This window comes from Rhagoletis zephyria, unplaced genomic scaffold (genome assembly GCF_001687245.7).
Source record: "Rhagoletis zephyria isolate East Lansing unplaced genomic scaffold, Rhagoletis_zephyria_1.1 Rzeph_scaffold_00029, whole genome shotgun sequence".
In the NCBI taxonomy this organism is placed as follows: domain Eukaryota; kingdom Metazoa; phylum Arthropoda; class Insecta; order Diptera; family Tephritidae; genus Rhagoletis; species Rhagoletis zephyria.
In genome coordinates, this window is record NW_016157113.1 from 472,736 (window position 1) to 493,204 (window position 20,469).

Genomic DNA, 20,469 nt, shown 5'->3' on the forward strand with positions numbered 1-20,469 from the left:
GTGTCTGTTCGAGTACCCGATTCGGTGACACCCTACTAAGAATTGCTTGCAGACCATTATGTTATGCTCCCTAACGGAGAGCATTTGAACCTCGTTATATAGATGATGTTGTGGCGACATCAGAATGCATCCGGTTGCTGTCCGTAGTGCCGTGTTTTGGCACGTCTGTAGCTTTTTCCACTGCGTCCTACTAATCTCCGGCCACCACACAGGTGCTGCGTAGTTTAGAACCGGCCGGCCAATTGCCTTGTATGTTGCCAGCCAGTTGCCTTTGTCCCAGGTGCTGCCGGCTAGCGATTTGAGGTCCTCGTTGTGGCTCTGTATTTTATTGACAATTGCGGGTTTGCGCGCCGATAAGGAGAGCAGACTATCGAGAGTTGCTCTGAGAAATTTCGGATCATTCATCATCGGAATTTATATGCCATCGACGTGAATTCCCAATTGTAATTTGACCACATTCGTGCAGGTGGTAAACAAGGTTGCCGCGGACTTTGTAGAGAAGAGGGTTAGCCTTCTCGTAGTGAAGAACCGAGATAGTTCGGAGATTTTGAGAGCTTTGAAACGTAATAGTTAAACAATAGCGGGAAAAGGACACCACTCTGTGTACCTCCCCTTTAATTTTCCTTGGCTTGCTTGTTTTGTCTCTAAAAGTTACTGACGAATGTGGACCACTCAGCTAATTCCCCGGCCACCGTTCGAGTCCCTGTGTGCGAGAGAAAGCCTCAATATCTTTTAGTAGGGTGGAGTGACTAACGGTTTCAAACGCCTTTGACAAATCCAACGCTACTAGGACTGTTCTCTCACAGTGGCGGTTACGGTTTAGGCCACGTGCTATCTGAGTATTTATGGTGTTAACTGCTGTTGTTGTGCTATGCACTTTACAGAACCCTCGCTGGGGTAAGGTTATTTGTGTAATGTGGGAGTAGCAAGGTCTATACTGTCATCGCTACCTGCTAAAGGCCGGATTCCCCGGTTTGAGCAGTAGGACCAGCCACTCCATTTTTGATAGACATTTTGAGGGCCCTGGTAAGGTCCAGGGCCCAATTTTTTCAAGATCAACATGCATATTCCGTCGGGTCCTATGGCTTTGTAGGCTTTCGCCTTCCCAATGGCTAGTTTAACCTCATCGCTGGTGAAAGCAAGAGACGCGCTTGCTGTTGGCGGTTTGTGAGGTCGGGACACACTCGACGTTGTCGGCGAAAGTAGCTACGCATCGCTGCGGGTCCGACGAAGCGCGGGCGCCGAAAGAGATTTCGACTCTGTTGTCACGCTTCGTCGGGTTGGACCACGGTTGATCGAAGCTTGCTCACACCAGAGGTGAAGTTGCAAGTCTTCATATGCTCTCCCCACTTCTTCGGCTTATGTACGTTCACGTTGCGGATAATCGGGCTCGAATCTTCACATACGATATCTATTACTCGTCACGTAAAAACACATTTCTTTCATTATGGCATACGAATGCCATAATGAACGTACTCTTTATTCCATTCAGCTTATAGGACTGACGTATCACGTAATTTTCTTTCGTATGATTTTCGATCCGTGAACGGATGTTACGGTCTGACACCGAGCAGATTGTCGGAGGAACTGGGAGTTGTTGGTGCCGGCGTGTGGGTGATGGTGCGATTATGTCTGTGGTGGTGGTGTTAACGGTGTTAGACCGCCAAAATATCAGCTCCCGTTGTTCCGGTACGCAGAACCGGCTGTCATGGGCATGAGAAAAGAACATTAATTTTATTTGGCACAGTCTAATAGACATATCGCTGGATTAGAATACAAAGTTGCTAAGTCCATTTTTTTAATTGTACAGGAGAAAAAACCTTCTTATTGAAATTATTTTCAAGTATTTCGCAAATCTTTGAAATCAACGTTTTGTGTGTTTAACAACCCTATTCTCACAACACTGACAAAATTCATCGTATGACTATTGCCACAATTGCTGCGCCTAAAACACAATTATAAACATTTTTTCGCCATTGTCGCGTACTCAGTAGGTCATAACAATAACACTGACAATTGTCACCATACGAGAGCTTAAAATAAATTTGCAGCATAGTATTAGGCGCAGTAGTACAGGCAATAGTCAGCCGCTGAGTTTTGTCATTGGCGTGGGAATGGGGCTGTAAAGCAAAGCAAGCCTCCATACGAATAAGGATTCGATTTTTATTAAAAGATTTCGCATTATTTTGGTTTTATCGGATTTTCGGTGCCTCTTTTTGACTTTGCCTTTCATTGAATATAAACGAGAAAAAAAAATACCTCAATCCTTTTCGAAGCGATGCATTTTTAATATCCCTTGCCTTATATATAAAAATATAAGTTTTCATAAAAGTTGACTTAACAACTTTTCACCCTAAGCTAGCGATATGCTGATTTTATTTCCGTTGATTCAAATGTTTTCAGTGTTTCAAACACTACAGTCATCATTTCCTTTTCAATTTTCATCTAATTTATCAGATCAATTTTATTATGCATACATACATATAAAATAAAAAGAGAAAATAAATCTAGTATACTTTAGTTTCTTTTTGTTTTAATTATGTATATGTTAAATCGCTGTATATGTGTTTTGTTTTTTATTTTCAATTTTTTTTTCGTTTTGTTACCTATTTTTATTTAGTTAATTTTATCTGGAATATAGGAAAATATATGTATATGTTTATTTATAAATTATTTGTATAATATACACATGCAAGTATGTATGTATGTTTAATATACACATGTTTATGTAATTAAATTTCGTGTTGCTTTATTTTTTATGCAAACTGCATTCTGCAATTTAACTTATAGAGAATCAATTATTTTCTTTATGTGTATATACTTATAAAAAATTACATCAGGTTGTACCGTTAAAACTTATTTCATCTCAACTTCTTTACTCCAGTGATGTTAGATATTAAAAAGGAGGGAGGTAAAAAAAACCAAAGTCACTGCAACAGAAACGAAAATTACAAAATAAAAAAAAATAATACAAAATATATACACCCCGATTCACTTAAACAGCCAGTTGCTATTCTAGTGAATCAAAATAATAAAACATTTTTCGTGTAATCTGATAAAAGCGGAATAAAAACCAAAGCAATCAAGGTATTTTCTTCATTTTCGCCACTTTTATTAGAAATACGATGCCCAAAAATCAAGAATATTGAAGAAAAAAAGTGTCTGTTGAACTGACTCGGGGTGTATGCATATCAATAAAAATTAAAACAACACAAGCTGAAATCGGTTTTACGTATTTTTTTGTTTTATTTTAACTATATTTTCGGTTTTTATTTATATTCAATGAATAATATAAATCATATTTAATTGCGTTAAGGAGCTCAACGTCTACACTATGTATGTATGTATGTATTTGTATTCTGTATGGTATTTGTGTTTGCATAAATTTTATAAAAATCGTTGTTACTCCTTAACTTAGTTAAGTTTTAAATGTTTTGCAAAAAATTATAATAGTTTTATATAATTGTGTAAATTGCGTTAGAAAAAATAATAATTATTTATATTAAATCGCACAAAAATTTAAAACTATAAGCCGAAAAATGAAGACTTTTAATTGCACAGGAATAAAGTTTTTCTTTTATTTTTTGTTTTTTGTTGTTGTTGTTTGATATTATCTTTTTCTTCTTTTACTTGATTGGAGAACTGTGTATAAGAGGTAAATTTTTTTCACAAATACAAAATGACAACGTAGCTTGTTTCAACTTAAAAAAGGACACAAAATCAAAAAGCAAAATTTAAATGAAATACATATATTTCGATAGTAAAGAAATGTCTTCGGTATGTATTAAAGTTATGCACATAAAATTATTTAAAAATTGCAATAGCGAGCACTTAGCAAGAACCCGTTTACAGCATTCAGTTGCGATTTTCACCAATTACAGGCAGCATAATATTGTGAATTGATTCGTTCGTAGGATTTAAGAGGGAACATTACGGATTTATAATAAGTATAAACTCGTTTATATTATGTATGTATGTATATAATATATAATGTATGTATATATATTATATATATATTCAATTAAATACAAATATAAAACAATTCACTTTAACATTATTTCGAAAAAAATCATGGTTTATATTTAAAGAAAATATATTGCTATCAACTATGTATTCCCCGCTAACGAATTTATGTTTTCATATGCGCCTATCTCTTCATGAATAACCAAAAATGATTACAAGGGAGGTTGGCAAATATGTATTAAAGTTGTCTGCGCTTTTTATTTCTATGTTATTGAATTATCTGTTCGATTTACGTTCATATTTTCGTTGCATTTTGCGTTTACAATCGCTCGCAATTATGTATATAAATGTATCTACTGTATTTGTATGAAGAGTAAAACATTTGTTGCAAAAAAAAAATTCTTTTACGAAAGCATTTTCAAACGACAGTGGATGAACGCATTGCGAAATAATATTTCATAGATTGTAACAAATTTGTTTGCATGCCAAAAAATCTAAAAAGACGAACGTTAATGCATAAGGGATAAGTATTTTTTTGCACATTCAAGCAGATCAAAAATTATTTCCTTAAGATTTGGGGGTTTTAATTTTTGGAGCATTTTGGTAATTTGGTTTGCAAAAGATCAACTGACTGATCTACCTCTCCACATATCAACAACGATATTCAAACAAAAATGCGTATGCGTAATACATATGTATTTCAAATTGCCCATAATGTTTTAACTTTCGATCGCGTAACAAACGAAAACTTCAAATAAAATTTGCAAAAAAATTGAAAAGCAAAGTGGATATTTTGCCTGTTGAACATGAGAAGTTAGCCGCAACAAAATCCTTATTTGTGTACGCATAGGTCAAAACCCACGTTACACTTAAATTGAACACAGAATTACAGAAAGCGCTTAACTTTAAGAATATTGAATTTAAAATTTCGATGCCGTCTTTTTTGTGATTTGGGTGTGGTTGCCTGCTTTAGTATTTTTTTTTCTAGTAATCCTAGGCGAAAATTGCAACATATTTATATATTTGATTTTAGAACAAAAACGCTTTGTATGGACAACCTTCGATTCAACACTCACACGTATTTGTGAGTGGGCGTGTATATGCGTGTGTTGGTCTCCTACCCAAATTTGATCCTTAGATTTCTTGTTTAGGTCTTCAAGATTTTTTTTTTAACGTTTGCCTTTTAGTTACATACATGTTTTTTAATATATTTTGATGCGTTTGCACTTTTTACTGTTTTTTTGTCTGATTTTTTTGTAAACTTTTTACTTATAACTTTTGTTAGTTATTGTTTTTTCTGTCTAAATTTGTTTAATTTAGTTTTTCGGTCCCCATGCTGATGTTAAGGGTGAAGACACTGGTGCTGGACCTCCAGCTGCGAAATCTGGGAAATCCTCCTGCGACTGAGTATTGGGTGCAGAGCTCTTGCCGTGTCTGTCGTTAGTTTTTTCCCATGGTGCATCTTTAATAACAAAACCATTTTCATTACCGCCAGGTAGGAAGGCCGCCACTGTCTGAGGCTGTGGTGATGGTGGCAAATTGTCCAAATATTCGTTGGTATAGTCCTCAGCCATATTGAGTATAACTTCCTTGGCATTTTCGACATCCTCCTCTTTGCCGATAATAGTTACGGCGTTGGGATTATTTTGAGCATCGTCAGAGGAAGCGAATTTGATGTCGACCTATAAATAAAAAATGCATAAGTTGTGGGTATTCAGGCAATATACATACAAACAACACGTTTTCTTAAGGTATATTCCTGAATATCCGAAACTTTCACATAAGTAACCCTCATAGGTCAGCGTAAATCCTACTGTGAGTTTTCAGACTAATATCCCAATATGAAACAGATCGAAACAAGTAATTTTTACGCAAAAAACAAAACCGACTTCAATTCCCTTAAAAAAATTTAAGATTATCGTTAATTTCTTCATGATCCAATGTCGGATTTAAACCAGATTAGTATGGTAACACAGTAGCGTGTTCCAAAGTTATTCGGTAACATACATAAAAAAATATTCCGACGAACTGATAACCTTCTCCTATTTGTGAAGTCGGTTAATAAATTTAAGTAAAAGATTTGAAATTTCAAGAAAAAGCAATTGCTAAGTGTTTATTCATAAGGCCCATTGACAATCCCACTCTGTCCGTCCTTTAAAGTGGTGCAAAAAACGTGTACTATAACGAACAAAGATGAGAAGGTTTTTGCAGCTTTCGAGAGAACTATTATGCCCAAGATCTAAGACCCTATTCCTAAATTGGATGGGGGAACAATGGGCGCGAATTGAATTAAAACAATTAATCAAGACACTATTCACAACTTCCTTTTATGTTAACCTTTATAGTTTCTTACCTTATAATCTTCGATTATCTTGCGTATGGTCCGACCACGATGTCCGATTATGTGCGAATGTATGCGCGAGTCTACTTCGATTACCTCACGATATAAATCCTGCAAGTCTCCGACAATTTCCATAATTGCATCACGCGCGGCTTCGGTGTTGGTCTGGTAGCCAGTGATGGTGATGATTCGTGGATCGGGATCTGTACGTTTTGGCAGCGAGATTTGCACGTCATGATCGGCGCGTAGCTTATTGATTACGGCACCGCGACGACCAATCAATTTTGAGTGATACTGGGTATCCACATCGATTTTCAATTCATACGAACGAAGCTCACGATCGGCACGATCTGCTTCGTACTCTTCAATCATTTTGTCTAAAGCTGCCTCAGCTTCCGCTACGTGCGCCGGTGTGCCACTAAGTTTGATCAAGTCCGACTTTGTTTCGCTGGGCGGCAACTCAATGTGCACATCATAAGTTGACATGAATTGACGTACGTTGGCACCTTTCGGACCGATGATTGTGCGATGCAGATCGTAGGGCACTTCTAGCTCCTTGACGATCGGTATCAAATCAATCAAAGCTTGCTTTGCCGCTTCGCACTTTTCCAGGCGACCGCTTATGCGAATAATATCACATTCCCGCACAGGCTCCACATTTTCATCACCATCCTCACCACTGCCATTGGTACCATTTACCAAACCCTCAACTGGATTAGTAGCATCGCGATCCGGAAATTTAATGTTAACATCGTGCTCAGAAGTCACTTGCTGTACCTTGAAGCCGCGTGCACCCATTATGGTACGATGTAGTCGCTGTGGAATAACTACATCAATGGTGACCATCGCCTCTAAATCGCCAACAATTTCAGCAATACGTAGCTTCGCCGCCTCAATGCAATCTTTGGGGCCCTTCAAGGTAACCTTGTCGGAATCGATACCCTGCCGCGGGAAAGAAATCAAAACGCCACCGTTTTCTTCGGAAATGCGATGTAAGATTTCGCCACGCTTGGCGACGAAGTTCTTGTGAAATTTAGGATCGACGGAGATCTCCCCCTCGGTCACTTGATCAATATCTTTAATAATGGCCTCCAATTGCTCTTTGGCCGATTTCACACTATCCTCTTTGCCAATGATTATTATAACCTCCTTATCTTCATCCTCATTGGAAGGGAAAATTATGCGGGCACCAGTAGCATCGCGAATCTTGCGGATGGAAGCGCCATTTTTGCCGATCAGGAATTTATGATGCTGCTGTTTGGCACGGACCTCAGCAGTGAATGAAGCCAATTGACGTTCGTTGGCAAGTTCGAGCAGTTGAGCTTTGGCTTTTTCCACATCGTCCTTTGGACCTCGAATTGTAACCTTCATAAAAATGCGAGGGATTAAATTTAATACAAATGCAAAAAAAAAAAAGAATTGGGGAATTTCCACTCTTACCTTATCGCTCTTCGAGTCGCTGGTGGGGAACTTAATCGAAACGCCACCACATTCTTCCATAATGGCAGATATTAGTTTACCTCCTGTGCCAATGATGGAATTGTAAAACTTCGGTGAAATTTGTACCTCTTCCGTAACAATATCGGACAACTCGTTTTGAATCTTTTGAATACGTTCCTTGGCCTCCAACACATTTTCTTTCTTTCCTGTGATCACAATCACTTCGTTCGTATCGCCCTCAGCCGGCAAGTCGATTTTCGTTTGTGTTTCATCACGTATTTTTTTGATATTGGCACCGCCCTTGCCGATGACGAATTTGTGGAACTGCTTGAAGATTGGTACCTCAATGATGTGTGATGACTCCTGTATCTCCTTAACTAGTTTCAGCAAATCTTTGTGGCACTTGTCGACATCCTCTTTCGGACCACGGAGCTTAACAATATCGGTATTTTCTTGAGGACTTGGTATGGTGATAGTAACTTGACGATAGCGATCCTTAATCTCACGTATCTTCTCACCCTTGGCACCAATAATCGAACGATGCAAACGGCGATCGATGATAACATCCTTTGACTTTTCATTTTCCAGTTTATCGATTTTTTCTTGTAATTCAAGCTGAGCCTGTTGAACGCCCTCCTTCGGACCTTCAATACGTATGGTATTCTGACCTTCACGCTCTTCAATATATATGTTTACGTTCAGTTCGTCCTTTAAACGATTCACGTTTGCGCCAGCCTTACCAATGATATGCTTATAGTAGGATGGATTCACGGTCATCACCGCATACGTATAGTGGTCCAAGTAGTTGCGCACAATATCGTTGAGATAGTTTGTTGCTTGGTCAACACGTTCTGGATCGCCTTCTAGTTTGATTTTATCGTCCAGACAGAAGACATTCACATTCGGGCATTCCTCCTCCAGTTGACGCATATTGGCACCTTTGCGCCCGATAACATACTTATGCGTCCAGTTAGGCGCTTCGATCTCAACTGATTTAACAGAGTTGGCCTTTTGGTAAACAACGGTCAACGCATTGCCCAAGGCCACTTGCGGTCCGCGCAAAGTTATTGTCTCCAATGGCGAATCCGTGGGTGGCATCTCAACTGAAACTCCAGTGATGCGAAGAATATCCGCCAACGTTGAACCTTTCGGACCGATCACATAGCGATGCTGCGACTTCGCAACTTCAACACTAACAGTGGAGCACTTCTTTTCCATCTCTTTATATATGGCTTCCACCTTGGCTTTTGCATTGGCTACAGCATCTTTCTCGCCCGAAATTACAATCTCGTCCTTTTGTACCGACTGTGGTGGCACATTGATCTTCGCGCCAGTTTCCTCCATCAACTTGGCGAGATTTTCATTATTGGGGCCAACGATAAACGGATGATACACTTTTGGCACCGAAGTGCGGTCCGTGCACTTCTTATTCTGTTCAGCCGACAATTGGCGGATCTCTTGCTCGGCCTTTTCAACGCCCTCTTTAGTACCTGAAATTGTGATGACATCACTCTCCTCCGTTTGGGTGGGAATATTGATGCGTGTTGCGGTTACACGCTCTAGCTCGTGCAAGCGGTCGCCGCGTCTACCAAGAATGACTTTATGATGTTCTTTCGGTATCGAAACGTGTTTGATAGCTTGCATAGAGAACTGTATCAAAATGCGCCGACGTGCATCCAGGATTTCGTTTTGCTTGCCCTTAATCAAGAAGGTCAAAGATTGATTCTTGCCAGTTGCGATTTCAATTTGAGCGCCTGTATCTTTAGAAATTTGCTGACAGATACGTTTCGATTCACCCTCACCAAACTTGTCGGATTCAGTGGATTTACGTTCTTCGCCAGATACGTGCAGCACCTAATGAGAGCACATCAAACATATGTATGTAAATATAAACGTGAAACATTCTAACACTTCGGTTTGGCAATTTTTGGTGCTTACCTGAGTTTTTTGCGATGTTGTTACACGCACACATGCTGGGGCAGCGTTACTGCTAAGTGGTGCAGAGGTATTTGCTGGCAATGCCGGGAACAAGTCATCATAGCTAAAAGTTGGTGTTGGATTGCTGGTGGTGCCGCTATTGGTGCTTGTCGGCGTAGCGACTGAAGTGGGTGAAGACGGTTGCTCGAGCTGGGCCTGCTCTTGTTGGTTGTTGGTGATAGTGGTAGTGTTGATGGGTTGCTCAACGGTATCTACTGCAGTAAGAAAAAGTGTAATTTAGAATTTAAACGAAACATGATTTATTCTGTATGCACTTATTTAATACGAACCGTTTGATTCTTCCATCACTGCTGCTTGCATTACTTAAAAAAGAGAAGAGTCCTTTTTCGTTCCAAGTCGTTACAGTACCACTAGAAAGGCAAAAGAAATCGTATTTCAGCATTCGAACGCTACCAATTTACAATTAGTGCATACTTATAGTCTAAAAAGATATTTGCCGCACTAAACTGCCTTAATCAATTACCATTGAAAGTTAAAAAAAAAAAAAAGAATCTGACTTCATCTTCATCATCACTTTCACCATCAGTGAACTTAAATAAAAATATGTGTATGCTAAAATAGTTAATAAAGAAAATCAAATACACTATTATAGTAAAGATGCCAATTAAACATTTATTGAATTTCACAAATCTATTTTGGGTACGGTGAAACGAAAACAAGTCTACCCTTACGCTTATATTTTCCATACCAAATTTTTATTGCTTTTGTTTTCAAAATATAGTTCATTCAACAGCAAAACTACCATTTTAATTTCATACTCGGGAGAAAATGCAAGAAATTTTCAGCAAAATTTAAAATTTTTTTCTTTCATATATATTAAAAAGGATTGTGTTCATGCGACATGTTTAGCAACTTAATTAATGGGCTACAAAATAGTTTACTTATAATTTTTCCATGAATTTCAAAAATTTCTTCAAATAAATTTTTAAATGTGTTCTTAAAACTTGCAAAGAAATTTGGGAAAGAAATATCACCGTTTTAGTTTTTAAGAGTAAGGTGGGAGCGTAGCACAGAGCGAGACCGAGTCTTACTCACAAAACCTTTCATTATTAAAGCTTGGTAGAAAACTACAAAAAATTCAACAAATTTACACCTAAATTTCAAACTTTTTTCTCAGAAGTGTTCAAATTTTTTTGAGTACGCAGTTTTATAGCCTATTCAATTTTAGTCTAACAATGTGCAAATTTGAAGCGCCTGAAAATTACCGTTGATTAATTAGAATTTTTTTCGTTGAAGGTGTTGAGGGTTTCTTCCATATAAAAATAAATTGTGTTTATTCGTTATATGGAAGCAAATGTGACAAAAAAAAATTCTAAAAAACCAACGGTAATTTGTAGCCACTTAAAACTTTCACATTATCAGACTAAAATTGAATGGGCTATAAAACTGCGTACTCAAAAAATTCTATCACTTCAGAGAAAAAAGTTTGAAATTTAGGTGAAAATTTATTGAATTTTTTTGTCGTCTTTTACAAAGTTCAAAAAGTGGGCTTATATGGGTTTTGTTAGAGAATGAACTGTATTTTAATGGAAAATTCTTAAAAATTAATAATTAAACATATGTGGCAAACAATATCACTTTGAAATGGGGGTGCTATAGATATGGCCAATACTGTATGTAGTATATGTATATGCATACAAAAAAAGTTTTTTTCAATTATTTTTGGTTCTGCTAGTATGAATCAATAATAAATTGAATTAAAACGGTAAACGTTTATTTTCTTAATTAAACTTTTATGAGCAATTCATAAGTGCAACATTTTTGGTTTTTAGTGAAAATTTTTGGTTGCCCTACTTATTATGTACTTCATGTAAACCAAGTTTTCCAAAAAAAAATGTTCCAGTAGAGGTGTGGTGTTGGGAACGATAACGCGTTTCTAATATCATTGTTCTACAAAATAAAGCATGCCACACGATTCTATTTCCTGCCAACTGACGCCAATTTTAAGCGCCAAGCATATATATTTTTAATTAGAAGCCAGTTCAGTTTTTTCGTAAATCGTACACAGTACCCATGCATACATTTTGCTGCATTATCTGGCTTCATTGTATATATCCAAGCGAGTATCTAATCTTATCAACCTACATTTGTAAGTGAATAGCAATTTGAAATACATACGTCTCAATTGTAAATTAGTGACTGATTAGAAAAAAAAAAAATACTTTTTTATTGCATGTATAATGTAAGGGAATATGATAAGAATATAAAATTTGTTTTCTCCGGAGCACTGCATCCAAAGATTGCTTAGCGTTCCACCGTCAACTACATAGAGGGTCTCGACTGATAAGGAAATATTCTGAGATAATTGACGCCGAAGCATATTTACATACATACATATACAGGCGTGATTGGGCAAAAAACATAAACTTTTAGTTCGACGCAGCTGTACACGAGGTTTATGTAAGTTAAATAAATTTATGAGCTATAAAAATGCCGGCGATAAGACTTAGGAAAGAATGGAGTCGAATGAATAAAACGCCACTAGTTGAAATTTAGACACGTCACGTCTTCAGTCATTCTATTTTGTATTTTTTTTTTTTTTTTCAATTCTTAACTATTCTCACGTACTTGGTGTCATTACATGCTAGGGGAAAAAATCGACATGATCCATGCGATGTCTTTAATGTTTTACTTCCGTAAAGGGGAAATTAAAAATAAAAATTTGTAAAAATTATAGTTCAAGAAATTCCACTCAGAAATCCATGTTAGACGACACGAGAGACTGCAGAACACAGTAATACGAAACGGAGGTTTATGTTGTAATTGTTGTTACAGCATACAAATTCCCCAAAGAGTGTCAGTCCTTGTCCAGATATGAATCTGGGTAGTTCCGGTTACGTTTGCCTGACTATGGTGGAAATGTGGAGGTTTACACCTCCCATATCAAAATTCCCTAAAGAAGGTTTAGCCTCTATACCTTTTTTTCTATACGTATTTAAAATTGGATATTTGCCTCTGGAATTCTTCTGGATAGTATTGGTATCTTACAGTTTTTGAAATCTATTTTTGATGTTTGTTATGTTACGAAGATATTTCGTTATTTATGTAATTATACGTATTGCATTATCAAGAGGAAAATGTTTAGGTTATATGTTCTATATGCTAAATATTTTTTATATTTTGTGTATACATATCGTCGTTTAAAGTACAAAACCGCGTACCGTCATTCTGCAAAACCGCGTATCTCACATTTGCTGCCAAAAATTGGATTTGCTCACACAAGCTCTTGGCTCAATCCTAATCCATTTGTACTGATATATACTAGCCAGAAATGCGATTGCTTTATAAAAAAGAGAACAATTTTGAAATATGCGTGTTTTTACTCTCTAGAAAACAATTTATGCAACAACCTCACTAACGTGGTTTTGCACTTTGATGATACGCAGTTTTGTACTTTAAACGACGATATGTAGATACAATAGTGAGTGACATAATGATATTGACAATTTTTGCCTATTTTCTTCAAATTAATTTTAATTATTTACTATAAAAATATAGTTCATTCTATAACAAAAACTATGCATATGGGCAAATCGTAGCGTGCGGACGTTACGTTCGGACGCTTCTTTTAACTTTTTGGCCGAAAAAAAAATTATAAGTTAACTTTTTTTTTGTGGTATAAGGGAGGTTTACAGCNGCATAGGAGCAGATGGAATTTTATTTTCAACGAAATTTTGATCTATGATTATGTACAAAGACAGTTATGTAAGCCGTTTTGGTTGGCATTTTAGTCATAGCTATGGTTGCTTCAAGACCACTGTGACCTATGAGAACAAAATAATGGAAATTTGAATTTGAATTAATGTCTGTGGATTTTCCTTCGACGTTTGTGTTCGGACGTTACAGAAAAAGGAAGCAATTTTGATATGACCAACAAAGTCAGCGCCAATTGTAATGTATGGAGAACAAAATCTAAAATAATACTTTGAAGAAAAAATAATGAAGTTAACAACAATATGTATTATAAAACCAAACTAAAGGTTGGATTAACTTTAAAACAATTGCATATGTGCGTTCGGGACGTTATGTTACGGACGTTACTCATTTTGCCGTTGAAAACAGTTAGTTTTTTTAAATCGATGTTGTTGTATTTTATTAAAAGATATAGTGCTTAAAACCAAGGCCGCTGTGGTGTAGTGGTAAGCAGTGCGCGCTTCCACTCCGCAACGCCTGGGTTCAAACCCTGGTCAAAGTAACATGGCAAAAAAATAGAAAAAAGTTTTTTCTTAACAGCGGTCGTCCCTCGGCAGGCAATGGCAAACCTCAGAGTGTATTTCTGCCATGAAAAACTGCTTCTCATAAAAATACAATCGCCGTTCGGAGTCGGCGTAAAACTGTAGGTCCCTCCGCTTTATTTTCGATACAAAAACTCTAAAATTTGAATTGCATGTATTTTTTCAGATTTTGGTTGACTATTTCTCTGATTCGCCCATATACATTAGACTGTATTTCTCCACTTACAAAACAAAATCAGTACGGGTTTTCCAATGAAATTATAAAATATATTATATTTTATTGGCCTTATTCATAAAAAATAAAGTAGGGTTAAAGAGCTCTATAAAGTGACATTTTCATACAAAAATTCGATTTATAAAGCAGTTAAAGTGTTCTTTGTTTTTTATGAATTTGGGTATATGACTTTCGCCAAAATATTTCGGAAAAATATTAAGATTTACGTGAGCTTGATCGCTTTGAAAATACCTCAAAAAATGGAGATGTATTTTCTCACTCTTTTTATTTCTTTGCAAATACATAACACCATTTTTTTTTTTGTGCAAATATCAACACATCTTAATTCAGCTTGGAATGCCAGTCATTCATTTTATCTTACTCTTTCATACTCAGGGCTATCACAGAATCCATCGTAGTCCGATTTTTCGTGGAACCTACGAAAGTGATCACATTTTGGTAGATTTCACGGATTCTGTAATTCTTACGTAGCGCACTGCTACGGACACGTATGGATGGAGTCTCTTCAGGTGGCAAAGCAATCCCTCCTATTCTGATATTTCTGTTAAATTAAATATAGTTTTTCTTCCTCACTACAATATTTTAGCTTTAAATAGTAAAATTAAAAAGCGATACAAGAATTCAATATATTCATGGCGTTCCGAATGTCTGTTGTAAATTGAATGCCATTTTTACTCAAGGACATAGTTTAGCGCGAATTTAAAAAAAAGTCAAGTAATTTTATTTCATCGAATTCTGCTGGATCCATTAAATGCATAAATAATATAGCGATAAGAGCAAGCATTTAAACTCTAACATACATAAATATTGTAGAGAAAGAATGCCTCATTACATTAGCAAGTTGTAAGATCGATTTCTGTTTATGCCATTAATAGAAACCAACAACTATTGAGTTGTAGCAGCGCTATAGTAGTCGCCTCCCGCTTGGAAAAATCTTACGAAAACAATCAGTAATTCAGTGCGCAACGCAACGGAAAGTGGTAGTACTGGTAACAGGCAGCTAACCAGCCAACGCCAATTGGGGCCATCGTCATTGTGAGATTTCTTGCTTTTTATGCTTATGTATTTTAGTGTTTTTTTTTCATATTTTAATTCTTGCTTTTTGAATGCCGAATGAAGCCAGCACCTCACCTAGCCCACATTTCTCTGTCTACAAATCTACAAAGATAGACAAGAATTTGTATGCAAACGGCACAACTGCAGCGCCGACACAACTGCAGCGCTGACACCGCTGCCGAACAACTAACTAACAGTGCTTAAAGGTAAGTAGTTGCTTTCAAGTTGGGGTACGAAAATGTGTCAAAAGAATGTGGTGGAGATATAAAGAAAACCGGATAGGATCTACCGCCGTCATCGTCACCACAAGCAATACCAACACCAACAAATAACCGCCAACGACACTGGCCAAGCTTTCGTTCGGGCTATTCGGGCGGAGAAAAAGCGGTAGCGGTAGACGACACGGAATAGCGAAGCCGGTACAATGAACAAGTGAAGTGTGTTGGTGCGTATTTATGTATGTATGTACATCTCTTTGAATTCAAGTTAACGTAGATCGTGCTGTCGGTCTGTTGGAGTAATTCGAGTGCTTCAACAGTAGACTGCAACAGGTAAAACCAACAAATTGTGTTTTTTTTTTGTTTTTTTTTTTTTTTTTGAAGCAGACTAGTAAAACGTGTGACTGAATGCTTCTCTGCGTTTAACAGCTTCTTCCACTGATGGTATTAAGTATATTTTTCTTATTTTTTGCTGCTTTACCTGCATTCTTGTTTTGAGGTTTTCACTTTTCGAATACAGCTAAGGGATTGCTTACAAAAATAACTACAAATTCGTGCTAAGCATAAACAAAAATAAAATAAAATAAAATCTTTTATTAAAAAGCTTTGTGCCTCTACGGTAATTTGTTTGAATCGAGATAAATTAAATATAATATAACTTCGTATGTATGTACATATATATGTATTTTATATATTCATATACATAAATACAAATGTATACATATATGAATCACAATTGCAACTAGGCAGCCTCAAATTGGTAAGCATCGCATTTACCATTATGATCGCCATCGCCAACGTAGCGCTAGCAGCACCGAAAAAGACATTTTGTCGACGTGTCAGCTAGCGCGATTCAACACAATTTCACAAATTTGGAAACTTCTGATCGTAGCGATCATGGCAGCGACTGCGTGAAGCTACATACACAACGCGTCAGCAAATGACAGCAGCTATTTTATTTTTCTTTTCTACTTGTTCATTGTGTATAGGTACAACAGTGTGTATATATTTTGTATTTAGTGCTGCTCGTATTGGCCATATACGAGCCATATTTTAAACCTTATCACATGGCGTTTTAATAATAATTAAACTGACGATGCCGTATATTTTGAAGACAGTCGCAGCTGAGCAAAACGGATGCATATTAAAATTTCAATATTTACATAAAAGTATCAAAAAAAAACATTTAAGATAGATATGCGCAACTACAAAATGTGGTCTGGCCCTGATTGTATTGAACAGTTTCAGTGCCAGCAGATTGAATATGCATAGCCATTGATTGCAGCTCCTCCAGATGTGCTTTTTTCCTTCTAGCGGCAGCGCCGCGTTCTAACGAAGGCGCAGTGGGGCTTTTACTGTCATATGGGAGCATGTTGATCTGGGCTTGCAGGCGGCAATTTACGAATAATAATGCAAGTTTTAAGCTTGTATTTAGGCGTCATTAGCTTCCTAAATCTCTTGAAGTTGTAAACGCATATGAGTTTTTATCCCATCGTAGCCCATATGTATGTGGGATCTTCTAATCAACCGCTCATCTGGACTTAGCTCTTCCCTATTGTTGTTGTTGTTGTAGCGTCAACTAAACCCCGCTCGGGTCGGTTCATCCATTAACGTTGTCGTTTCAGCTAAGGGGAGGCCCAGGAAGTGCGAAACTTCAACAGGATCTGGCCATAGGGACAGGGGCGTTAGTTCTTCCCTGATACTATGTGGTTGTTGTAGTATCATAAAAATTAATGACAGTACTTGGCAGATGAGGCTGGGTCATTCCGTTTACGTAAAACCGCCAGTCACGGGTTGTTGTAGCTGCATACAAATTCCCCAAAAAGTTTTTGGGGAGTGTTGCTGGAGTGACAGGTCTTGGCCAGATATAAATCTGGGTCGTTCCGGTTCCAGTCACAAGTCTCTATCTCCTCCATCATTTACATTCTGTTGCTTCCTATCAGTTGCACCGTGTTGTCTTCTCCTATATTATTGATTTCCTCTAAACGTTTCCATACCATTCGTGATTTAATTTCACATGGATATGTGAAATATTTGCGTAGGTACTACCTTTGGGTAAGGGCCCGAAAGTTGTTTTCTAGAATTGTCTCTGTGATGCTTTGCTGTTACGTGGTCTAGTTTTAACACCCCCATCTACATACGCGATATTTTTTTGCATTTAACTATGCTTTTTCTCAACAAGTTTAAAAGGGCATTCTAAGCGGTATATTCTGTGAATATGTGTGGTGGTGTCAAGATTATCATTATTAGATAGCTTTCTCAAGTAGTTCATCTGCCAATCAACTCCGCAACTGACCCGAAATTACACTCAATATTTTCCTGAATGATTTTATTTCTTTCTAGCGTTCCGACCGTTATAGTTTGTGGCATTAATTGCTGCAATTAATCTGGAACCAGACCATTTGGATTCCTTTTTTCTAGGATCCCTGAACGGTCTCATATAAGGTGTCATGAGCAACTTCAATGTATAAAAACGCGCATAACCGTACCTCACCTCGCTTGATGTATCCGTTGATCTATAGGTGGCTAGACCGTAGCATAACGAAATTGGTATTATTGGTTGACGTTATACTATGATCTATAATTTTCTCCTCCTAAATAATTTAAACTTTTATTAGATTTATCCAGAAACGTCTCGCGTGGTAATGATAATTAAAATTACAAATGATGGAGGGACAGAGTGAGTTAAGTTACCTAATGATTACTATTGTTGTTGGTGTTGTAACTCTCATACCGACCACTGTCATAATTCAAACGAGTTGGTTGTTACATACTTTTTAGTAAGCCATACATGAAACTAACTTCTGACTCGATAGATAAATACACTAACTAATATCAGAGATTTTACCATGATGACTTTAATTCGCTTCAACATTGCGCAAATGTGCCAGCTCCACACTGATCGCACATACTTAAGTACTTTCACCGTTTAAACCTGCAATTCATTTATCCCACCGATACCAGTTTGTCATTAATATAACTGCTTTATCTGACTTCATTTTTAACCAAGGATCATACCAAGGGCAATACCTACATATGTATGTATGCTGTGTAAACTCACAGCAGTGCTTTCATTTCAGTTTATAGACAATTATGAAGTATGGTTAACTTACTGTACTGTAAATTCCAAAAAATCCGGCCTATTTAACTGCTGCCTCTGTGAAATCCAGTTTGATAACTTGGGGTGTCCTCTGCTGAAAATAAATTAAATCGAAAAAAAAACATTATGAAAACAAATAGTGATGAACTTTTTAGCTAGAGCATGCTCTACATGAATACATAAATGTAAAAGGAGAAAGTTGTTTGAATTCTTGTAACATTTCTTAAGCTCATCAATTATGCTGCAAATCTGTTCCATTGTGGTCTCTGCGTGTGGGCGTGTTGGTATTTTTTTTTATGTGGGTTGGAATTATTTAAACGTTGCATACAAAACTCCGCTTTACAAAATATCCTTTGAAAACGTGTGCCTCTCGTTTCACACCGTGTAAAAAATATTTTTTTACATACATATATATGTACATATATATAAGTAGATCACTTTTATCAAACAATTTATCTTCAACTTAGCAGTTTTTTGCATAAATATCTTTCCATATTGTGCATAGCAGGGAATAATGCGATTTCATGATAAGAGGTGTGGAAAATGTGCGTGGCAAATTACCAACATTAAACTGACTCAGGGAAAAAATGTACACAAAAATTATTAATTTCGTCCGTCATACTTTAATAAACAGCTAATTAAGGGCAATATCAGTAATGCTGAGGCCTCTATAGATGCACGTATGTATATATATTAAGGCGTAAGTGCAGCACAATACGGCTTATCGCTGGATTTTCCTCAGACTTTTTATGATCGCGTGGCAAAATTAACTATCTCCTTACTGCAATGTATTGTAAACGGTACGACACTCACGACTTTAAGGAAAGTTAACTCTATATCACATCGAAAAAATGCAGTCTATTTCTCCTTCATTAGCAATTGCAACTTGAAAAGCAAGAATGAAAAGAAAAACGTGTTTTCCGCAGCATCGTTGTCATTAGCGCCGGCGTCAACGCCGACGTCGACTTCGACAGAATCAAAGTCGCTCGTCGTCAATGCAGCCAAAGCCGACAAAACTTCCACGTACAAAAACACAACAGTGTTGCCATTTACTTTTAAACTTGTAAATTCTACCATCCCACTTATCACTCATTTTTCTCGCCTATTTGCTATGGTTCCAGACTTTGAATGAAATTAACGAAGACCAGAAAATATCAATCGTTTCTAAGAAATTTCTTATCGGTCTCAGTTTAGGTAATTGAATTGCCCACTCCGTTCATCAATTCCACATGCATTCTACTTTTATTTTTCGTGTTTGTATTTGTGTTAGCCCACACTCTGCCAACGTCGGCGCAATCGTTCTGCTGTCAACGTAACCGCACCAGTGCTTTTGACTTGGTGGCACATCACAAAAACCCAACCGCCGCTGCTGCGACGGCGGCCTCAATTTCTTTTCCTTTCACATCTTTCGAACCACATTTATACACTTTGTTAATATTTTCGGCAATTTATAACACCAGTTCCACTAATCTAAGAAATGTTTTAGAATTGTTCTTTATCTACAAACTTTAACTATATAAGTGCCTAGATTTTGGCTGCGCACCGTGCAACAATATCGAAACGTACCGATTCTTAGACGACCAAGTGTTAAATGATATCGTGATGTCGTGTTAATTTCTGAGTTTCTTGATTTGCTTCACATTCTTTTCTTGCACAGTGTTGCATTCGCTGACAGGAAATACTTGAGGGTAACTCTACAAATGGCGATTTTAACACATTGGCATGCCAAAATATTTCACTATAAATTGATAACTTTTTCGCATACCTAAAGAATACGGACCTTTGAGCTAGAGAACATAGAAAAAGTGGACGTAGTGCGCCCCTTTCTGCTGAGTTTAATGATAAACTTTTTTTTGGTGCAAATTAACAGGGGCGGCGCTAGG

At 37.0% G+C, this 20,469-nt stretch overlaps 1 protein-coding gene across 10 annotated transcripts; it reads right to left on the minus strand.

Moving 5' to 3' along the window:
• Positions 1-3,790: 3,790 nt before the first annotated feature.
• On the minus strand, positions 3,791-20,241 carry Dp1 (satellite-binding protein 1 Dp1). Of its 10 annotated transcripts, XR_001847654.1 has the most exons (8): positions 20,153-20,241; positions 18,600-18,677; positions 10,012-10,092; positions 9,683-9,936; positions 7,745-9,598; positions 6,317-7,669; positions 4,402-5,645; positions 3,791-4,364 (listed from the first exon to the last, which is right to left on the minus strand). XR_001847654.1 is itself a non-coding variant. In XM_017617220.1 (7 exons), the coding sequence occupies exons 3-7, from the start codon at positions 10,040-10,042 to the stop codon at positions 5,280-5,282; spliced, it is 3,855 nt and encodes a 1,284-aa protein (XP_017472709.1). In that variant the 5' UTR covers positions 10,043-10,092; positions 18,600-18,677; positions 20,153-20,241; the 3' UTR covers positions 4,090-5,279. The 10 variants fall into 10 exon arrangements, 9 of the variants coding, with proteins under 9 accessions (XP_017472709.1, XP_017472651.1, XP_017472668.1 ...); XM_017617220.1 differs by having other exon boundaries at positions 4,090-5,645; positions 9,683-9,933; XM_017617162.1 differs by having other exon boundaries at positions 4,090-5,645.
• Positions 20,242-20,469: the final 228 nt, after the last annotated feature.